This window comes from Leptodactylus fuscus, chromosome 2 (assembly GCF_031893055.1).
Source record: "Leptodactylus fuscus isolate aLepFus1 chromosome 2, aLepFus1.hap2, whole genome shotgun sequence".
NCBI lineage: Eukaryota > Metazoa > Chordata > Amphibia > Anura > Leptodactylidae > Leptodactylus > Leptodactylus fuscus.
The window spans coordinates 2,391,739-2,411,059 of NC_134266.1; the positions used below are offsets into that span (position 1 = coordinate 2,391,739).

At 46.9% G+C, this 19,321-nt stretch overlaps 1 protein-coding gene across 1 annotated transcript in view; it reads right to left on the minus strand.

The window, feature by feature from the left end:
• Positions 1-232: 232 nt before the first annotated feature.
• LOC142194269 (galactosylgalactosylxylosylprotein 3-beta-glucuronosyltransferase 1-like) overlaps positions 233-19,321 on the minus strand; it is a 79,906-nt gene continuing 60,817 nt past the window's right edge. Inside the window, exons 3-5 of the mRNA XM_075263291.1 lie at positions 2,663-3,195; positions 440-736; positions 233-352 (exon numbers count right to left, since the gene is read on the minus strand). Of these exons, the coding sequence (XP_075119392.1) occupies positions 266-352; positions 440-736; positions 2,663-3,195 (917 nt within the window). The 3' untranslated portion in view covers positions 233-265. The remainder of the gene's footprint in view (positions 353-439; positions 737-2,662; positions 3,196-19,321) is intronic.

Below are 19,321 nucleotides of genomic sequence, written 5' to 3' on the forward strand. Positions count from 1 at the left end.
AGATTATATATAGATAATATACAGGTTATATATGGATTAAATACATATAATCGTCTACCTGTAGGTCAATCTAGTATCTACTTATGTTCAAAGAAGCATATTAAGGTGAAGAAAACCTTTTCTTTGAGTCTCTCCTTTGCAGTCTGGGTAATATGGACACTCCTTTAATATGGACATCCCTTTAATTGTGAGCCTTGACAATAAGTAGCATGCACAGTAAAGCCCAGATCAGGAGACGGCACTCACGTAGTGATATTCTTGGCGTCTACACCTCAATGTTCATGTCTGTGAAGCCGCGTTTCCCCTCGTTCACTAGTGTCGGTCTCTCAGTCCTCGTGTGCCAGACCAAAACCTGGAGGATACTAGAGGTCAGTATATAGAGACTGTAGAGGAGTATATACAGAGAACACAACACCGGCTGCTATACTACTCTGCTGACCTTAGTGCAGTTGGCGGCTTTGGCCTCCAGTCCGTCCATGGTGACCAGGTCCTTCAGTAGACTCGTCTCTTGGTAACCTCCTTTGACTCCTTCCAGCTTGAAGTTGGCATGAGGTCTTTCAAGGATTAACCGTAAGTTTATGGCAAAACCAGCCATGTCAATGGCAAAAGGCCTCTTAGGGTCAAACACCGTCTTCCAACCAATCACTCGTCCTGTTGGACCAAGTTTTGGAGATTCGTATCTCAAGCCACCAACAAAGGCCACAGGCCAGACGGATACTGTCCTGGTGTACCGCATCTGTAGATGAGACAGGAGGAATTACAGGTAGCCAATCGGACAACCCTTGGGATCTCTATGTGAGAGATGAGCAGCATATAATCTACACTTATAAATAGTGACCACCTGGGGGCTACTCAAAATTCAACATGGTGGCTGGGGCGACAAGTTGTTTGCACCCACTGGACCACTGATTCACCTGATCTGGTTCTTATTTTAGCTGACCAGGGCATGAAGAATGGTTGTTGGAGACCCCAAGTTGGTGGAGGCCCTAGGAGATGTGGTCAGGGTGCCCTCCTTATAATCCATGTCAACATGTAATGCAATTGTGCTCAACTTGTGTAGCCCCCAATCTCTTGTGTGTGACTCATATTTTCAATATTTAAGGGGCTTCCTAACATTTATGGCAAAAGCCATGGATATACCAATATGTGGATGACGACCACACCAAAAATCATTCCAGTGGTTCTGAACTTGATATTCTGTTATAGTATATGGACAGTATACAAATAGAAGAGGGCCAGGGGCCACAATTAGAGTACCTAATAGATAGTATGTGGATCTCAGACCACCAGTTGTCCACCACTTCTCTAAGTTTGGTGCAGAAGATCTTGTAGGGCGGTTGTTGGCACTACCTGTATTTGTGGAGGGCTTCTGTTTACTATTTCAACACATAGTGTAAAAGGTGAACCCAAGATCTTGTATCGGGGTCAGTATATTTTGCAGGTAAGCACAATCTATTTAATATATACATTCCACTATGATATGGCATTTCTGATTAGAAGCAACACTTAGAGGCATCATTCCCATTGGATGGAACCTAGTGGAATTGTAAGACTTGATACTATATCAAGACAGATTTCACACACGCCACTAGTCTTGTGTGCTTTCTTGAATTTCCCTTAAGAATTGGAAACTCACAGACAATAAGGAGAAATCCCTAGTTTGGGAATGATGAGAAAATTCTCCTACAACTGAACATAGTGTAGTACTGAAGCTGTGTTCTAGAAATCGCTACACATGTAGCAGAGCAAAGTTTGGTATCATCATGTCATACATGATATGCTATCAGAGGATCTCCATAGGAGCTATTAACTCAAGGAACATTGACATGACAACTTCGGCTCTGCTACATCTGGGTAAGTTCATTTAACTATTCGTACAATTGCATTTTTTGTGCATTTTCCCCCGGTTTTGTCCTTTGGCTCATTTATCTAACAGAAGGCGAGTTCTGTATCCTTCTTATAGGTGGATGTTTATGATGAATTGCTTTAGCTGTGAGCCGTTGTTATGCGGTCGATTACGGGGAGTTAGCACACATACTACTTGATATGTTAATGAGAGATATTAATCATTGTGTCGCTCGGTGTACATCCAATATTCCACCAGGTCCTTCCTTCCTGCTGTAATGAACCCAAAGAACTGACTACTAATGAATCAAAGCCTATGCGGCGTCTAAATTATTTGGGTTACGATTACCTTGTATTATTACAGAACTCTCTTGGCACGTTTACTGTTCCATTAATATTGTCCCCCCCCCCCCCCCTCCTCATTTTTAATCTCTACACCAAATTAAAAAAATTACGTACAACCTACAACAATGGAGTCATTTGCATTGAGCTATCTCAAGAACTTTGGGGTTTGTCCAAAGGTCAACTTTTTGAATGATGCGATGGTGGGAGATAATCCTGTACGGTAATGACTGTTCCACCGCAACGTGCGGCCTATTGCCCGTTACGATCCAAGATTAAATCACAATTTAATTAAAGAGCAAAAACATATTGATTTTTCAATAGACATAAAATTGAAATTTCAACATTAAAGGTGATTAAACGTGTTTCGGGAAGCCAATTACAAGGATGAATTAAGATATTTATTATGTCTGAAGGCCAACCGTGCCTCTCGCGGGAGCTATAGGGGTTCAATCACTCTAGGAAAAGCACTTACCTCCTCGAAGACCTCCAGGCTGTACGTGTTATCATCATCTGCAAAGTAGACAACTCCTTCAGGTGGGTTCGAAGCGTTGAGGTTGTCTCTAAGCCACCGAAGGCCAAGGTTCCTCTGCACGGTTCCTCGAGGGGTGATCTCGGGTGTCCTTGATATGCCCACTTTTTGGTTGTGTGGACTCTCAATGTTCAAGTGGGTGAAGTTCAGTCCTGCTTTCTCGAGGAGGTTAGCCACCAGTTTTGTTTTGCGTGGGCAGTCTTCCACCACGATCCAGTGCAAATTGACTACATGGAGAAAAGTGTTGGCCAGTCGGACAAGCTCTGCCTTTTGGACAGGCCTGGTGTAGGTTGGCGTAATCACATAGATAACTGGAATGTCCCCATTCCAAGGTGGGGGTCTTGAATAGACATATGTTCTGACCACCACTGGGGTCTCCCGAGTAGGATACTGGTTGACACACTGAAGAGAATCTTCTTTGCTCTGTGTCACATTGCCGAATAGGGGTTTGACCGTGGAATTGTCACCTATCTCCTCTGTAAGAAAGGAAAGATGACTTGGATTAGGCTCGTACATTTTACAACTGTTTCAGAAGAAAAGATCGTAGGAATTTTTTGCCACCCAAAAAGTTTTACAGCGTCTAGTATTGCGAGAACATTTTTGTTTTTCTAGTTTCATGGCTGAGACTACATTTAAGGGTTCTCTGTTTTGGACAAGCCTATATTTTCAATATATGGCCAGCATAAGTGTTCCCTGCAGCACCCCCACAGGGGAGAAGAGGAATTACACAATGTTCATTTACCTGAATACGCCATGTGAGTAATGCAGGACAGGACGGGTCCTCCAGAGCAGGAGACACTCTTTGTAGATGATCTACACTCTGTAATGGTGCCCTCACCTCTATTAACAGGGTGCATAAAATAAGTTTTCTAACCTAGACATCACCTTGAAGGTCATCACCATGGGCATGATGGGTAAATCCCATGAACATTTGGAGATGATATCTATCACCTGGTTATCTCATAGACGTGTGTGGTTTGCGGATAAATTTGGACTTATCCTCTTAAGGCGATGAGCGATACGGTTGCTGCGCATTGTGAGGTGGAATCACTTTTCTCCTGTTTTCTAAAATGATTCTTTCAGTCACTTGGCAACAAGATACAGTCTGGAAAATATCTTCAGCTGTCAAATGTGAGGTGTTATCATCCCACCATCCTGCTGAAATGTACTTAAAGGGCTTATGCTGCAAAGAACATATCGTACATGTTCATGGGATAGGTGGCAAATATGGAATTACCAGGGGTCTCAGTGGTGGGCTCCTTGGGGCCACTACATTGGTGATCCCAAGTCTACTGGGAGACCTCCGCTGGATAGAGTCTAAACAGAGTGGTGGTCACCCCTGGATTCAGAGTCTAAGGGGCTGCCGAGTACTGCACTTGACAGCACTCAATGGTTTTGGGGGGAAAAATATAGTCAAATTTGGGATTAGATTTAATGAGACTTTGCCTAAAGTGGCAACAATTTAGAGACGGTATATGTCAAGCCTGGATTATGTATAGTTAGGCCAGCTTTGGTCTAGGAGATATTCTGAGCCAGGACCTGTACTCCCATTATCAAGGAGAAGGATCTAACAATGCTCGAAGTCCTTCTCTCCCTGAGGTTCTACTGTCAGTACTGATATCAGGATTATAGTTATTCCCCTTGTGAATTTCTTCCTCCAGTGCTGAGATATCGCTGTTTTTGTCAATATGCGAGTGAGCTCTTTGGAGCAGTAAAGGTACTATTGCACCAAAAATCTAGAAACAGTAGGTGGCAGTAACCTATGTATCTGCAGGCTGGGGTGATATGCTGGTTCTGGTGACAGTAACCTATCTATCTGCAGGGCTGGGGTGATATGCTGGTTCTGGCGACAGTAACCTATCTATCTGCAGGGCTGGGGGGATATGCTGGTTCCAGTGACACTAACCTATCTATCTGCAGGGCTGGGGTGATATGCTGGTTCCGGTGACAGTAACCTATCTATCTGCAGGACTGGGGTGATTGGGGTGATATGCTGGGCTCTGGTGACAGTAACCTATCTGCAGGGCTGGGGTGATAGGCTGGTTCTGGTGTCAGTAACCTATCTATCTGCAGGGCTGGGGTGATATGCTGGTTCTGGTGTCAGTAACCTATCTATCTGCAGGGCTGTAGTGTTATGCTGGGGTCTGGTGACAGTAACCTATCTGCAGGGCTGGGGTGATATGCTGGTTCTGGTGACAGTAACCTATCTATCTGCAGGGCTGTAGTGTTATGCTGGAGTCTGGTGACAGTAACCTATCTGCAGGGCTGGGGTGATATGCGGGTTCTGGTGACAGTAACCTATCTATCTGCAGGGCTGGGGTGATATGCTGGTTCTGGTGAAACTAACCTATCTATCTGCAGGACTAGGGTGATATGCTGGTTCTGGTGACACTAACCTATCTATCTGCAGGGCTGGGGTGATATGCTGGTTCTGGTGACCGTAACCTATCTATTTGCAGGGCTGGGGTGATATGCAGGTTTAGGTGACAGTAACCTATCTATCTGCAGGGCTGGGGTGATATGCTGGGGTCTGTTGACAGTAACCTATCTATCTGCAGGGCTGGGGTGATATGCTGGTTCTGGTGTCAGTAACCTATCTATCTGCAGGGCTGGGGTGATATGCTGGTTCTGGTGACACTAACCTATCTATCTGCAGGGCTGGGGTGATATGCTGGTTCTGGTGACAGTAACCTATCTATCTGCAGGGCTGGGGGGATATGCTGGTTCTGGTGACAGCAACCTATCTGCAGGGCTGGGGTGATATGCTGGTTCTGGTGACACTAACCTATCTATCTGCAGGGCTGGGGTGATATGCTGGTTCTGGTGACCGTAACCTATCTATTTGCAGGGCTGGGGTGATATGCTGGTTCTGGTGACAGTAACCTATCTATTTGCAGGGCTGGGGTGATATGCAGGTTTAGGTGACACTAACCTATCTATCTGCAGGGCTGGGGTGATATGCTGGTTCTGGTGTCAGTATCCTATCTATCTGCAGGGCTGGGGTGATATGCTGGTTTTGGTGACAGTAACCTATCTATCTGCAGGGCTGGGGGGATATGCTGGGTCTGGTGACAGTAACCTATCTATCTGCAGGGCTGGGGTGATATGCTGGTTCTGGTGACCGTAACCTATCTATTTGCAGGGCTGGGGTGATATGCAGGTTTAGGTGACACTAACCTATCTATCTGCAGGGCTGGGGTGATATGCTGGGGTCTGTTGACAGTAATCTATCTATCTGCAGGGCTGGGGTGATATGCTGGTTCTGGTGTCAGTATCCTATCTATCTGCAGGGCTGGGGTGATATGCTGGTTTTGGTGACAGTAACCTATCTATCTGCAGGGCTGGGGGGATATGCTGGTTCTGGTGACAGCAACCTATCTATCTGCAGGGCTGGGGTGATATGCTGGTTCTGGTGACACTAACCTATCTATCTGCAGAGCTGGGGTGATATGCTGGTTCTGGTGTCAGTATCCTATCTATCTGCAGGGCTGGGGTGATATGCTGGTTCTGGTGACAGTAACCTATCTATCTGCAGGGCTGGGGTGATATGCTGGTTCTGGTGACAGTAACCTATCTATCTGCAGGACTGGGGTGATATGCTGGTTCTGGTGACAGTAACCTATCTATCTGCAGGACTGGGGTGATATGCTGGTTCTGGTGACACTAACCTATCTCATCAGGCCTGGGGTGATATGCTGGTTCTGGTGACAGTAACCTATCTATCTGCAGGGCTGGGGGGATATGCTGGTTCTGGTGACAGTAACCTATCTATCTGCAGGGCTGGGGTGATATGCTGGTTCTGGTGACACTAACCTATCTATCTGCAGGGCTGGGGTGATATGCTGGGGTCTGGTGACAGTAACCTATCTGCAGGTGTAATGGGGAGCAGGTGATGATATACGCAGTAACTGCACAGAGCCACGGAATAACAATATATAACAGTTTAATAAAGAAAGGAGGGGAAGGGAATGGGAACGGGAGAGAAGGTAAGAAATAAGTATACAGTAGCTAAGCAAAACATATAACTTCAATATGACAGTGCGCACAACAAATAGTGGTAGTTACCCCTCTAGTGTCTTTAGTTAGAACCTGTATGCATTGGCTAGGAGAGGCCTCTCTTAAAGTAAGTCAGTAACAAGGTGCACCTTATTAATCTTCCAGGCAGGGGCCTGCTTTATCTTCCAGGCAGGGCCTGCTTTGTCTTCCAGCACACAAAGCTGCTTTAATGCTTGACCGAGCTGTATGGCCCCTCACTCTACTCACACTCCAACATACCTCTGTTTACAAGCTCACACAAGGCAGGAATAGTGAAGTCTCTCAGGGTCCTTGTTCAGCAAAGGAAAGTCCTTAATGGGCAAAGCAGCCTGCAGCAGGTCCTCTTAGCACGACATGTGTCCCCCTTCTGCCTGCAGCTTCCTGTATGCACACGCTTTTCCTCTCTGGAACATACCATCTTTCTCTGAGCTGTAGGGGGGGTTCTTTTGTGAATAGATTTGCCCTGCAATTTAGTCTTTCAGCAGTAGATGGCAGCAGAAGATCAGACAAATGACACAATTATTCCATAAGCCCCTTACATGCCCCCCCTCTTTGACATCGGCCGTCCCGGTCGATACTTTCCTTGGACGCCTTACATAGGGTCATGCGAAAGCACCTTCTGCTCGGCCTCCCAACCTGGTGTTTGGGGGTCAATACTTTATAATCAACCCTATTAACAGTATACACAAACTCATCTGCCAAATACCTTTCAGGGGGAATACCAGCATTGGCCCTCTCAGTTCTACGTGGAGCCATGGCCACTTCTCTCGTGGTCTGAGCCATATCAGGGGTCACAGCATTCTCATTGCTGGCTCTGGCAAAGGTCAGATCATCTTCTGCAGGGGTGGCACCTGCATCTGGATTAGATGGAGGAAGGAGGCTGTCTTCAAGGTTTACATCTTCTGGATCTCTGTCAGGTGATGCTTCCCAGTCGACTGGGTTGGTTGGAGGCTGCCACCATTCTTCGTCTTCAAAGCCCCCCTCAGTGGGGACACATACAGATGCAGGCGTGCTCTCAGCTTCGCTTTCAGTCGGTCTTGTCTCAGAATAACAGGGCCTTAGCATATTTCGGTGGAGAATGCGAGTACGGTCCCCTCGCTCATTTTTCACTTCATAAACTGGTCCATGGGGGAAGGTTCTTCTGACTACAATGTAGGGCTCTACTTCCCAGCGCTCACTCAATTTATGTTGTGGACGCTTCTCAGCAACTAGAACCTTGTCACCCGGTTGGAACGGAACCTCTTGTGCAGGTTTTTGTGGCGGGTGTTTCTTTTCCTGTAGTCGCTTGGTGACAATGCGATGTACAGTCTCCAGTCGTCTGCGATGGCAGTCTATCCAGGAGCCCACACTCTGACTTTCACTATCCCCAGGGGGAGTCAGGTTCAATTCCTCGATGCCCCTCCCAGTTCTTCCAAACAACAAAACATATGGGGCATAGCCGGTGGTAGAGTGAACACGATTATTGTAAGTCCACACCAATTCTGCTACATAATTGGGCCAGTGGCTCTTGCGATCATCTTCTAATGTGCGTAGCATCTGTAATAGAGTCCGATTGAACCTCTCACAGGCTCCGTTTCCTTGTGGATGGTACGGAGTGGTTTTTGACCTTTGCATGCCATAGATTCTCTGCAGCTCCCTCATGACACTGCCCTGAAAGCAGGCCCCTTGATCAGAGTGTATTCGTTTGGGACAGCCATACACTTGGATAAAGTTTTCACTGATGGCTTGCGCAGCTGATGCAGCCGTTTGATCTTTGGTGGGCGTCACCACTGCAAACTTGGTGAAATGATCCGTCATCACAAGACAGTACTGATAGCCCCGATGTGAATGTCCAATCTTCAGATAGTCAATCATAAGCACTTCCAATGGCTCCTTGGTAACAATGGTTTGCGTTGGCGCTCTCTGTGTCAGGGACTTGCTTAGCTCACAGGCACGGCACAACTTGCAGGCTTTTTCTACTGTCCGGAGAAGTTGGGGACAGTATACTATCCTTTGCAGCCATTGGTACGTCTTATCCGGTCCAAAGTGGGCCCCCTTCTCATGAGCTTCCTGAGCCAGGGGTAATGCCATTTTCTGCGGTATCACCACCTGCCATCGCTCCTCTAGCTCAGCCGCCAAGTACACTCTGCGATACAGCAGCCCCTCTTGCATAGACAACTTCTCCCACTGGCTCAAAATCTGGAGGGTCTCGTGTGATAATTCTTCCCGTACCTTCTTGCTTGGTTTCCTCTGTTGAGTCACCCATTCCCTCACCCTGACTAACTCTGGGTCAGAAGACTGCACTTTGATCCATTCTTCCCTGGATTGGCCCAGTAGCCGTGAAGATGTTCCTGTTGTTATTTCCACAATCCGAGCCTCTACAACCTTTGAGGTGAACTTGCGGAAATCTGGGATTTCATCTTCTTCCAATTGTTCATCTATTTCTCCCACAGGAACTTCTGAGGTGACTCGAGAGAGCGCATCAGCATTTTGGTTCTCATGCTTTGAGCGGTACTGTACATGGTAGTCATACTTGGATAAACGTGCTATCCACCTTTGCTCCATGGCTCCCAACTTGGCAGTGGTGATGTGTGCCAGGGGGTTGTTGTCCGTGTATACTTCAATCCGGGCTCCAGCGAGGTACTCGGCAAACCTTTCAGTGATTGCCCACACTAACGCCAGCAGTTCCAAGCGAAAAGAGCTGTAATTCACAGGATTACGTTCTGTTTCTCGTAACGTACGGCTGCCGTAAGCAATTACACGTTCAACGCCCTCTTGTACTTGTGACAGTACTGCGCCTAGTCCGTAAAGGCTTGCGTCGGTATATAACCGGAAGGGAAGATTGTAGTCTGCATATGCGAGGATAGGGGCGCTGGTCAAGGCTTCTTTTATTTTGTCCATAGCTTCCGCTTGTCGAGGTCCCCAGTTGATCCTTTGTGTTTTCGGCCCTCTCGCAGTCCCTCTGAGTAATTCGTGCAAGGGTTCTGCCAACTTCGCAAAGTGCTTGATAAAGCGGCGGTAATGACCCGCTAGCCCAAGGAATGCACGAACTTCCCTCAATGTGGTCGGTGTGGGCCACTGTTGCACTGCTCTCACTTTGTCATCTGAAGGTTGTATTCCAGCTTCGGACACTTTGTGCCCCAGATATTCGATTTCTCTCTGAAAGATTCGACACTTCTTAGGCTTGAGTTTAAGCCCATGTCCCCGCAGGCGTCGGAACACTTGGCCTAACTGGTCTAGATGTTGTGTAAAGCTTGCAGAATATACCACGATATCATCCAGGTATATCAGGGTAGCTTCAAAGTTCATGTCTCCTAGACAGCTTTCCATAAGGCGCTGAAAGGTTCCCGGGGCATTACTCAGTCCAAACGGCATTCGGTTGAATTCAAAGAGCCCCATGGGCACAATGAATGCAGTCTTGGCTTTGTCTTTCTCTGCCACAGGGACCTGCCAATACCCACTGGCCAAGTCCAGAGAGGAGAAGTAACGGGCTTTTCCCAAGGCGGTCAATGACTCCTCTATACGGGGCAGCGGGTAAGAATCTCGGATTGTACAACTGTTCAGTTTGCGGTAATCAACACAAAACCGAGTGGACCCATCCTTTTTCTTAACCAGCACAATCGGGGCAGCCCAAGGGCTCTGACTTTCTCGTATCACCCCGCTCTTCAGCATCTGAGCAAGCAATTCCTTTACTTCTTGATAGTACTTTGGGGGTATCTGTCGATATCTCTCTCTGCTGGGGGGAGCCTCCCCAGTGGGTATCTCATGTTGAATTTTGTCGGTACAACCGAAGTCCTCCTCGTGTCGAGAGAACGTGGCCTGATTTTCCCAGATAAAATTTTCTATAGTTTTGGCCTCTACAGGAGTAAAGGGTGTGAGGTCTGCTCCCATCTGTTCTAGGATAATGCGGCTGTTCCACTGTTCAGTGGGATCCTCTCTTTCTTCAAGGGATACGGACAAGGCCCAGGCTTCTCCCTCTATTGGTTTCAGCTCAATTGTCTCAGTACTTGCTACTTCTTCAGGCGCCAAATAAACATGTCCCAAGACGACACCCGGTGTGAGCGTGAGGGCTTGATCACTTGTATTCACACACCGCAAAGGGATTCTTCCATCTCTCACCGTGGCTAAAGTTCGTGCCACCAATGGATCAACTCTATCCTCTTCGAGGAATATGGGCTCCACCAAAACTTCTATACCATCTAGCTTCCGGTGCGCCCCAACAGGTAACGTGAGGACAGTCTCTCGATTTGGTGGTAAAGTTATCTTGGTCCGCCTTGGTACGCGGATCTTTCCTACTGGATATCGATTCCCGCCATTCCTCCTCAAACCGCTGGTGCGGATAAGGTGCTGGAAAACTTTCTGCGTGGGTCTGTCATTAGCGGTCTGCTTCCAGTAATCAGGTCCTTCTTTGTTGAAAAGCAGCTGATCCAGCTCCTTCAAAATATTCATGCCCATGATGGCTGGCACCACCCTGTTGTACTGTCCTTCCGTTAATATAATCCCCTTCTGGCCTAAGTCTTGGCCACAAGCACGCACCGCCATCCACACGACTCCCACTACTGGAATAGGTAGATTGTTAGCCGCCATCAGCTTGATATGGGCTCTCTTGTCAATGGACATGGTCCGTCCAAAGTGTTGATAGAAGAATTGTTCTGGCATCGTGGTCACCTGAGACCCCGTATCTAGCAGGCATCTCACTTTCTTCCCTTCAAATTCAGCCGTAATCGTTGGAGTGTTTGCAACTATATCTTCAGGGCATTTATCTCCCATACTGTCCGTTCGTCCTCCCGCCATACGCCCAACTATGGAGGGAGGTTCTAGTTTAACGTCGGAGTCCCCTGGGGTCCCCTCTTCTCAGGGCAGCGACTTGCCATGTGGCCCCACCTTCTACAGTCCCAACACTGATATTCTCTAGCGGGTCTCTGTCGCCTTTGATCAAACCGGTCTCTCTTTTCTTGCTCTGATGCTATGCGAGTGTTTGGCTGCGCGGCCGCTGGTCTTGTTGCTACCACTTCAGTCATTGGCGTTCTGGCTTGTAATTGCATAAGCTTCAGCTGCTCTTGAAGGGCTAATACAGTCTCTTGCAGAAGATCTACTTGTTTTTCCAGCCGACTTGGCTCTCTGGGCCCCTCACTCGGGACTACCCTATGCGTCCGGACCTCACTCCATCTATTCGGTGGGTCATGGTCTTCAGCCTGCGTGCGTGAGACTGCCTCTTCTAATATCTCTTGGAAAGTCAGTTTTTTCTCTACTCTTATTCGTTCCCGGAGGGCGCTTTTAATCAGTGGATTGTATAGTCCTCTAAGAAATTGATCTCGCAGGGTGCGATCGGCATATCCGGGAGTTTGTGCTAGCTCTGGCTCTGCGGCAACAATTCGCCTCATAATTCTCTGAAGTGCATTGGCATACTGTGGCAACCCTTCCTCCTCACATTGTAATCTATGAAACAATTGTGCCTGCAAATCACCTGTTTCAGGTCTCCCACCATACACTCTCTCAAGAATCTTCACCACCTGCTCCAGTGTCCTCCTTTCACTCTCAGGACGCAGCAATACAGTATCTTGAGCATGCCCCTCTAGGGCCATCAGCAATATTTCACCTTGATTTTCTGTAGTTACGTCTGCCACCCTTAACATGCCTTTCATACGCTGTGCCCAGTCATGCAGCGGTATATTATCTCCTTTAAATTTTGGTATATGGGTCAACATTGCACCCAGGGATAAAGGTCTCACTGGTATTCCCCCATCTGGTTGCCTTGGTGCATCCCCTTCTGGTTGCACTAGTGCATTCCCATCTACAGCATTCCCCTGTCCTTCCATGCCTCAATACAGACTGCGTATCCTGCCGACTACGCCAGAAATGTAATGGGGAGCAGGTGATGATATACGCAGTAACTGCACAGAGCCACGGAATAACAATATATAACAGTTTAATAAAGAAAGGAGGGGAAGGGAATGGGAACGGGAGAGAAGGTAAGAAATAAGTATACAGTAGCTAAGCAAAACATATAACTTCAATATGACAGTGCGCACAACAAATAGTGGTAGTTACCCCTCTAGTGTCTTTAGTTAGAACCTGTATGCATTGGCTAGGAGAGGCCTCTCTTAAAGTAAGTCAGTAACAAGGTGCACCTTATTAATCTTCCAGGCAGGGGCCTGCTTTATCTTCCAGGCAGGGCCTGCTTTGTCTTCCAGCACACAAAGCTGCTTTAATGCTTGACCGAGCTGTATGGCCCCTCACTCTACTCACACTCCAACATACCTCTGTTTACAAGCTCACACAAGGCAGGAATAGTGAAGTCTCTCAGGGTCCTTGTTCAGCAAAGGAAAGTCCTTAATGGGCAAAGCAGCCTGCAGCAGGTCCTCTTAGCACGACATGTGTCCCCCTTCTGCCTGCAGCTTCCTGTATGCACACGCTTTTCCTCTCTGGAACATACCATCTTTCTCTGAGCTGTAGGGGGGGTTCTTTTGTGAATAGATTTGCCCTGCAATTTAGTCTTTCAGCAGTAGATGGCAGCAGAAGATCAGACAAATGACACAATTATTCCATAAGCCCCTTACACAGGGCTGGGGTGATATGCTGGGTCTGGTGACAGTAACCTATCTGCAGGGCTGGGGTGATATGCTGGTTCTGGTGTCAGTAACCTATCTATCTGTAGGGCTGGGGTGATATGCTGGTTCTGGTGACACTAACCTATCTATCTGCAGGACTGGGGTGATATGCTGGTTCTGGTGACGGTAACCTATCTATTTGCAGGGCTGGGGTGATATGCAGGTTTAGGTGACAGTAACCTATCTATCTGCAGGCCTGGGGTGATATGCTGGGGTCTGGTGACAGTAACCTATCTATCTGCAGGGCTGGGGTGATATGCTGGTTCTGGTGACAGTAACCTATCTATCTGCAGGACTGGGGTGATTGGGGTGATCTGGTGACAGTAACCTATCTATCTGCAGGGCTGGGGTGATATGCTGGTTCTGATGACAGTAACCTATTTATCTACAGGGCTGGGGTGATATGCTGGTTCTGGTGACACTAACCTATCTATCTGCAGGGCTGGGGTGATATGCTGGTTCTGGCGACAGTAACCTATCTATCTGCAGGGCTGGGGTCATACGCTGGTTTTGGTGACACTAACCTATCTATCTGCAGGGCTGGGGTGATGTGCTGGTTCTGGTGACAGTAACCTATCTATCTGCAGGGCTGTGGTGATATACTGGGTCTGGTGACAGTAACCTATCTATCTGCAGGGCTGGGGTGATATGCTGGTTCTGGTGACAGTAACCTATCTATCTGCAGGGCTGGGGTGATATGCTGGTTCTGGTGACAGTAACCTATCTATCTGCAGGGCTGGGGTGATATGCTGGTTCTGGTGACACTAACCTATCTATCTGCAGGCCTGGGGTGATATGCTGGTTCTGGTGACAGTAACCTATCTATCTGCAGGGCTGGGGGGATATGCTGGTTCTGGTGACAGTAACCTATCTATCTGCAGGGCTGGGGTGATATGCTGGTTCTGGTGACAGTAACCTATCTATCTGCAGGCCTGGGATGATTGGGGTGATATGCTGGGGTCTGGTGACAGTACCCTATCTATTTGCAGGGCTGGGGTGATATGCTGGTTCTGGTATCAGTAACCTATCTATCTGCAGGGCTGGGGTGAGATGCTGGTTCTGGTGACAGTAACCTATCTATCTGCAGGGTTGTAGTGATATGCTGGGGTCTGGTGACAGTAACCTATCTGCAGGGCTGGGGTGATATGCTGGTTCTGGTGTCAGTAACCTATCTCTCTGCAGGACTGGGGTGATCGGGGTGATATGCTGGTTCTGGTGACAGCAACCTATCTATCTGCAGGGCTGGGGTGATATGCTGGGTCTGGTGACACTAACCTATCTATCTGCAGGGCTGGGGTGATATGCTGGGTCTGGTGACACTAACCTATCTATCTGCAGGGCTGGGGTGATATACTGGTTCTGGTGACAGTAACCTATCTATCTGCAGGGCTGGGGTGATATGTTAGGCTTTGGTGACACACTCACTTTAATGATTAACTTCTGCAAGTTAACTTGAAATTGAGCTCTTCTCCAGAAAAAGGAAAACTCTCTCTCTGTTGCTTCCTATAATTCAGATAAATATCCAGTATCCCCCCCTTTGCCCCCAACATTTGGTACACTCTGCAGTTTTTTCAGAAATGGCAAAAAAACCCCGACAAAATAGCTTTTGCAATTATCAGCAGAACCTGAACACAAGGTAACAAGAACATGTGTGTGCAGGTCCTGGAACTAGAGGGGACAGCATCAAATGGGTGGAGGGGCAGAGTGTGGGCTGTAGACATGTGGGATCGGAGGTCTGTACTGGTCTGGGGTATGAAATTGCTGAGAAATATGATCGGGGTCTGTATTTCAAGGATCTTTTCAGGGGTCTGAATTTATTTAGGGAATTTGGTCAGAAGTCTGTTGTGGGGTCTGTATTTATTCAGGGGGTTTGGTCTGAGGTCTATTTTGGAGTCTATATTTATTTAGGAGGGTTGTTTGTGGTTCTGCTCTGTAGTTACTCCTGGGACTGTCTTCTGGGGTCGGGTCTCTGGGTCTAAATTCATGTGTGTTACTATAGAGGTTGGAGCTGGCTGCAGAAATGAGGCACCAAAGAGGTGTCGGCGATAATCTCTGCAGTTATTGGGAGAAGTTGTCATGGGGGTCTGGACTGGATGGAGAGGATGAAGAGAGGGAAGGACTCGAATCGGTATGTGATTAATCAGACCCCAATCATGATTCTCAGCTATAGGTATAACTATCTATGTATTGTGTTGACTGACCCTCAACTGTATATCTTGGTATCTGGTCTGTAATTGCCCTCTGCCTCAGATGGACTCCCTTGGATTAGCAGGATGTGAGAGATAGTGTCCACATGCCTGGCCTAATTACTCCATGGAAGTGGCTTTGATCATCCCTTATCCCTAGCAGGGGGCAATCTTGGCTCAGTGCACTGAGAGTTCTCCTAACACCTTGTAGCAGACTGCCTGACTCCACAAAAACTTCAATCAGTTATGGGATTGATGAAGTTATTGTCACAGGAAAATATGATACAGTCATGACAATAACTTCCTCCGTGCGCAGGACCAGGCCGCACGTTTCGAGCCTAAGCACTACCTGATCAGAGGCCTAGGAGGGGTTCCAGCACTGAACTCATTACCCATAGGGAATTGGGGAATCGTTCTTTGTGTCTACCTGATGGGGACTCCGTGAGGAACCCCATCATGCCCCTAGCCAAACAGTGGGTTCACCTGGAAAAGAGTTATGGCCGTTTATAGTTATTCTGTTATAAGGTAAGGGGGCTGAGTTGCCCACCTTGCTGACCTCATTGTGGGAGGGGGCTGAGGGGAGATATATTGTCACCCATGCCAGGACCCTTGTGTTCTTTGTTCTTGTTCTTCCTGGTCTGCTGGCATGTGTCACTAGGTGCTGTGATGCTGTGAAAACTGCTCCCTTGGACTATTGACTAATGCCTAGGGATATACCATGCACCCTGGACTATTCTGTTAATGGAGTCGTCCACCCCTTTCCATCTGTGGACTACTTAAAAGGACTCTAAAGCTATGTGCCCTGGATTTCATGAGTGGAATTCCGTAGATCAAATCTGGTATTATATCCCTGTTTCTAATCTTTTATTCTTTTTACCTTACTGTACTGTATCATACCTTCCTGTAACTGTATAAGCTTGTAACCGCCAGGGTATATCTTTATATATAGTCTGGCTGACTGGTATCGACCATCTTGGGTTAATAAAACTTTAAAACTTTAGAAGGCTCTTCTCGTATTATCCTATAAGGCCCGGTCCTCTCTCAGGTTGCGGGAGGGAACGGTATAGATAAGAAGGCAATCGCATTTTTTTGCGCCAAAGTGGTCTTGGCGAGGCGTGATCCATCACACGGTGTCACTTGTGAGTCACTAGATTTATAGAGGTTTCATCCACTCTCCTGACATGTCTATTATTCTTAGGTAACAGGTGGAAGGTAGCGGCTTATTGCACCAAAGTGGGTGTGACTTTGTGAAGTGGGTGTGACTTTGTGAAGTGGGTGTGACTTTGTGATGTGGGTGGAACCTAATCAGTGGACTAGGATTATACACATTGGGGACAAGGCGTATCTTTGCCCTAAAGTTAAACAGTTCATTTTCAGACCAAAAATCTCCCCCTCTCCACTTCTATGGCTGCTAAACCTTCTGTGCGGTACTAAATCCACTCGGCAGGTAATGTCGGGCCCCTAGAGCAGCGTAAAAGGAAAATTAACCATGAAATAATAGCAAAAAAGTGAAAGTTCACCGTATAAAAGGTATAATTTCGGTGTATAAAGGGAACGTTAAATATTTTCGTAAAGGTTAGCGCCTTCTCTGGGGAAGGGACCAGATTTATATGGAAGAGGAGTCATCGAATCGCGGCCTCATTCCTGACCATACAAAGGTCAAGAAAATTTACATTTAATCTGCAGAATGTGCCAATGCATCTGGTTAATATCAATGGCTGGTTAGTCGTGATTAATGCCAAGGCGGCCGCGGCGGAGATTAGAGGAATCAAAGAAATCTATAAATATATTGAATCATTTCTGTTTGTTCTGGCCGGATTTTTTCCAAAAATATCACTTTATGTAAGTAAAGAGGAAGGAAGGATTTGGCACAAAGGGATCAATATAGGGAAAATGTCGCCGTGCCAGGAGTAGCAGGGTCATAGAATGATATTATATCAATTTTATGTTACCCATATACTTTATGGCTTAAAGGGGTTCTCTGTTTTTACAAAAATCTGATTATTGCTGTGACGGGAGACAGAGAATAGTCTGGAGAGAATAATGCCAAGACTCAATAATCCTCAATTTGGTGTCAACTTGGTCTGGAATTCAAGGTCTGAGCAATCTGAGACATCTCGTGAGAGAGAGAAAGAGAGAGATAGGGAAACAATGAAAGAGAGAGAGAGACAGAAAGAGAGAGAGAGAGAAGCAACAAAAGAGAGAGAAAGAGACAGAGAGAGAAAGGGAGAGTGAGTGAGAGTGATTCCATATTACTAATGATGGCGGCTGAGTCGCAGCAGTTCATTGTTCTGGCACATAGTTCGGTCCAGAACTATTTGGCCAGTGACGCCTCTTCATGGTTCGGGCTCGGCCACCACATTGGATTTGATAGGACACAGCTGAGATACAATAGAAGTGAAGACCTTCAGGTTTACTACGAGGCGTTGACCATAAATCTCCTGCGACACGTTTCGGATTTACAACCATTTTCCTACAAATTCTCCTCATTTCAGGGTCTCTTTAGTAACTGAACAAATTCTCATAAATAAAGTGTTCATTGTTAATACGTTTGTAGAGAGTCCTCCGGAGGTAATGGCGGCCTGAAGTCTGGACCATGGACTTCACCACTGGCCTCCTCCTTTATGAGGCTTTGTCTGGTCTTTACTGCAACGTCTTCAGTTCTTTCTTGTTTGAGGGTTTTTCTGCCTTATGTTCCGTCTTAACCAGTGAACGTCTCGATCGGGTTGTGATCTGGTGATTGGCTCAGCCATTGCAGAATATTCCACTTCTTTTCCTCTTGAGTTACTTTCCCAGTATGGTTTTGGTCATTGTCCATCTTTCCTGTATTCCCTCGCCGGACACTTCAGGATCCATCCGGCTGCTACTATCACCAGTGATCCAGGGCTGCCCATGACATCACACGGCCTCCAAGTGTTACACAGGATCAGGAGCCTTCAAAACCTTCTCCATACTTTCTTCTTCCATCTTTCAGGTTGTTCTTAGTTTCTTCTGTCCTGAGTGTCGTTCCAGGTCTTGGCGGCTTCTTTATACGTTTCTTGTCCAATCTGGTCTTTCAGTATCAGATGTGCTGATACACTGAGTTCCTGGAAAATGTTCTTCACTTGTGCGGATGTTGTAAAGAGATTTTTCTCCACCATGGAAAGGATTCTGCGGTCATCCATCACTGTTGTCTTCTGTGGACCTCCAGCTCTTCTTAGTTCCTGGGCTCACCAGTGCACTCTTTCTTCTACTAGAATGTACTAATCTGTTGATTTGGCCCCTCCTAAAATTTCCGCTATCTCACTTTCTTCATTTGTTCACCCTAATGATGGTCGGTGTCACTTCCATTGAGATCTCCTTTGACCACATGTTGTGGGTTCGCAGCAACAGCTTCCAAATGTAAATGCCAAACCTGAAATCAACTCCAGACCTTTTACCTGCCGAATACCTGATGGATAACTGAGGGAACAGCCCATGTAGCCCGATACATAGATTGTGAGATAATCCCCCTTGAAGAAGGGGCAGTGACATATTACAGAGATGTAATTCCTATCCCCTTCCTTAAATTAGGATGTGAAGACCCTCAAAGTAAAGCTGAGAATCTGCACTATAAGCCCATATGGACAATATAACTGTATCATGAATATGTAAAAAGCTAAAATGCCAAAACTTGTGACACAGTCCAAATATTTGTGGACCTCATTAGAAGAATTATTTTTATGGCCTCCATATGCCCTAATAGGAAGTATAGATGGGGGTGTCATACAATAGTAACACCCAAGAACACCATAAAATATACCTATGTCTAA